Raw genomic sequence first — 2,367 nt, forward strand, 5'->3', positions numbered from 1 at the left:
GTATGAATCAATGGAAGAGGATACATTTCTGCCGTTCTTTTTCTTCCCACGACCAACTTCTTTCTCATCTCCAAGGTTTTACGGCTTTTTGATAAACTTGCTGAAAATATGCTAGATTTGGGCAGGATGCTAAAAGCAAGATGCTAGATGCTAAAGACATACAAATTATGCTAGATCTAGCATCATTATGCTAGATCTGGCAACGCTGATGCAGGAGAGGAAAATGGATTTGTACCCAATGCATTATTAATGTGGAAAGCAAGTCAGTCTACAGGTGACTACCACAACCAAATGAACAAAGTAAATTATGAAAATGGGTTACAGATAAATTAATACCAAATCTCCCTCACAATTCTGTCGTGGTTTGTGATAATGCATCCTATCACAACGTTATTTTGGAAAAAGCACCTACCTCTGGTTCGACTAAACAACAAATGATGCAGTGGCTGACAGAGAAAAACATTTCTTTTGATTGTAATATGCTGAAGCCGGAACTGTATAGTTTAATCCAATCACATAAATCGAGATTTAAGAAGTTTGCAATTGACGAAAGTTTCAAACGCCATGGACACTCTGTGCTTCGTTTACCCCCCTACCACCCGGAACTGAATCCAATTGAAAAAATTTGGTCTTTGGTGAAAGGTTGGGTTGCGTCACGAAACACAACTTTCAAAATTAATGATGTTCAAAAACTCTGTGAAATTAGGTTCGGGCAAATCGGGAGGAACGAATGGATATCAGTTTGTAATCACGTGAAGCAAATTGAAACTCAGTATGTGGAAGCAGAAGGAATTATGGATGAAATTACTAAGAGGGTCGTTATCAGTCTCGGTGGTGTCGACAGTGACAGCAACAGTGATTCAGAAGAGGATACTGACGGTGACTTATCCGGAATAGAAGAAATGTAGGTGAGTGTTTCCTTTTTGTACGCATACACATAGATGAAAAATATTTGACATTTCATTTTTATTTGTGGAATGCAACGTCTATTATTAATAGTAATGATCTAGATATACATAGATGAAAATGTACAACGTACGAGTTATGAATAATATCTCACATTTCTAAATTCATGGCGAATATTTATTTCAGTTGGCAACGCTGATAAGTTCACTTTTCTGCCTCCTAAATCACGGTCAGATGGGAGCCAAATCGCGAACAGCATTACGTCACTCAAGTGCAGAGTTGTTGTGCGCCGTGTCTACTTGCAATACATGGTGGCGAGGTGGACGAGATAACCTGGAAGAGTCAGGGAATTTGAAATTTCTAGAAAACTTACGGAATGCTCAGACTTTCTGCTACTAGTCAGGGAGATTTCAAGCTTCCGAAAGCATAGTGTCGTTGTGTAACAGCGTGGACATTTTTTATCATAATTTTTCGTCATCGCATCCTTGCAGTATCAAACATATTAATTCAAAATCAATTTTCTACTGCTCCTTTAACCTGTCATTTGGAACAGACAGTAGTTGACGGAATAATAAAAACAAAAATTTATGTGGAAAAAAGTTGTTAACAGTTCATTCAACAGAGAAAGGAACGCAGATATTGTAAAACATTTTACAAGACATTATTGAGTATGTACTTTTTATAATAGAGGTCATAATGAAAGTAAAATTGTTATATTTGAATAAAGAGAGGAAGGACATAAACATTGTAAAATCTTTTTCAATACGTTTTTTTTTATTATTATTTTACTCGAGATTTCTTCATAGTTTATTAAAATACTTACCAACATATCCTCATTTTATTGTCCTAACTAACCAATATTTGTTAATAGTAAAGTAATTTAGACTGATCGAGTTTTGGGCCTTCAGAATTTCATGTCCCCCCTCCCCCGTTACGAAATCCTGGCTAAACGAACCAATATACGTTACAGTAAAATAGTTTAGAATGATCTAGCCTCTGGTGTGATGACCACAGTATTTCATGTCACGGACCACTCCCTTTACAAAATCCTGGCTACGTGCCTCGACAGAATTCGTGACGACAAAATATTTTGAACTGAATAATAACAAGAATTTCCTATTTCAGTCGACATTTAATTTATTTGTGGATATGATTTTGGTCTGGTAAAATTAATCCTAGATATTTGAAAGTATCCACTTTATCGAAAGTATTATTTGATATTTTAACGCATCCACAATTTGCCGTATTACGATCCCGGTGAACTTCCATGTATTTAGTTTTCTCTGCATTTATTTCTAAACCAATGTTCCTGCAAGCGTTTAGTAAGGCCTATGCATTTATTTCTATTGTAATCCTATCATGCCTATTAAATTTACATCATCAATATACGACATAACCTGGTAAATACCATTCAGCTCTAGGGCCTGATGGCTATCTTCAATTTTCCTTATAGCGTACTCC

The 2,367-nt window shown here is 36.0% G+C and overlaps 1 protein-coding gene across 1 annotated transcript; it reads left to right on the forward strand.

The window, feature by feature from the left end:
* Window positions 1-479: 479 nt before the first annotated feature.
* Window positions 480-908, forward strand: LOC145675251 (uncharacterized protein C21orf140 homolog). Its single transcript, XM_081745635.1, has one exon. The coding sequence runs from the start codon at window positions 480-482 to the stop codon at window positions 906-908; it is 429 nt and encodes a 142-aa protein (XP_081601761.1).
* The last annotated feature ends 1,459 nt before the right edge of the window (window positions 909-2,367 follow it).

The sequence above is a fragment of the Thermobia domestica genome, chromosome 18 (genome assembly GCF_964235325.1).
Source record: "Thermobia domestica chromosome 18, izTheDome1.hap1.1, whole genome shotgun sequence".
Lineage (NCBI taxonomy): Eukaryota > Metazoa > Arthropoda > Insecta > Zygentoma > Lepismatidae > Thermobia > Thermobia domestica.

Excerpts from the sequence above, each read along its gene's own strand:
- LOC145675251 (XM_081745635.1), top strand. The coding sequence starts at position 480 with ATGCTGAAGCCGGAACTGTATAGTTTAATCCAATCACATAAATCGAGA.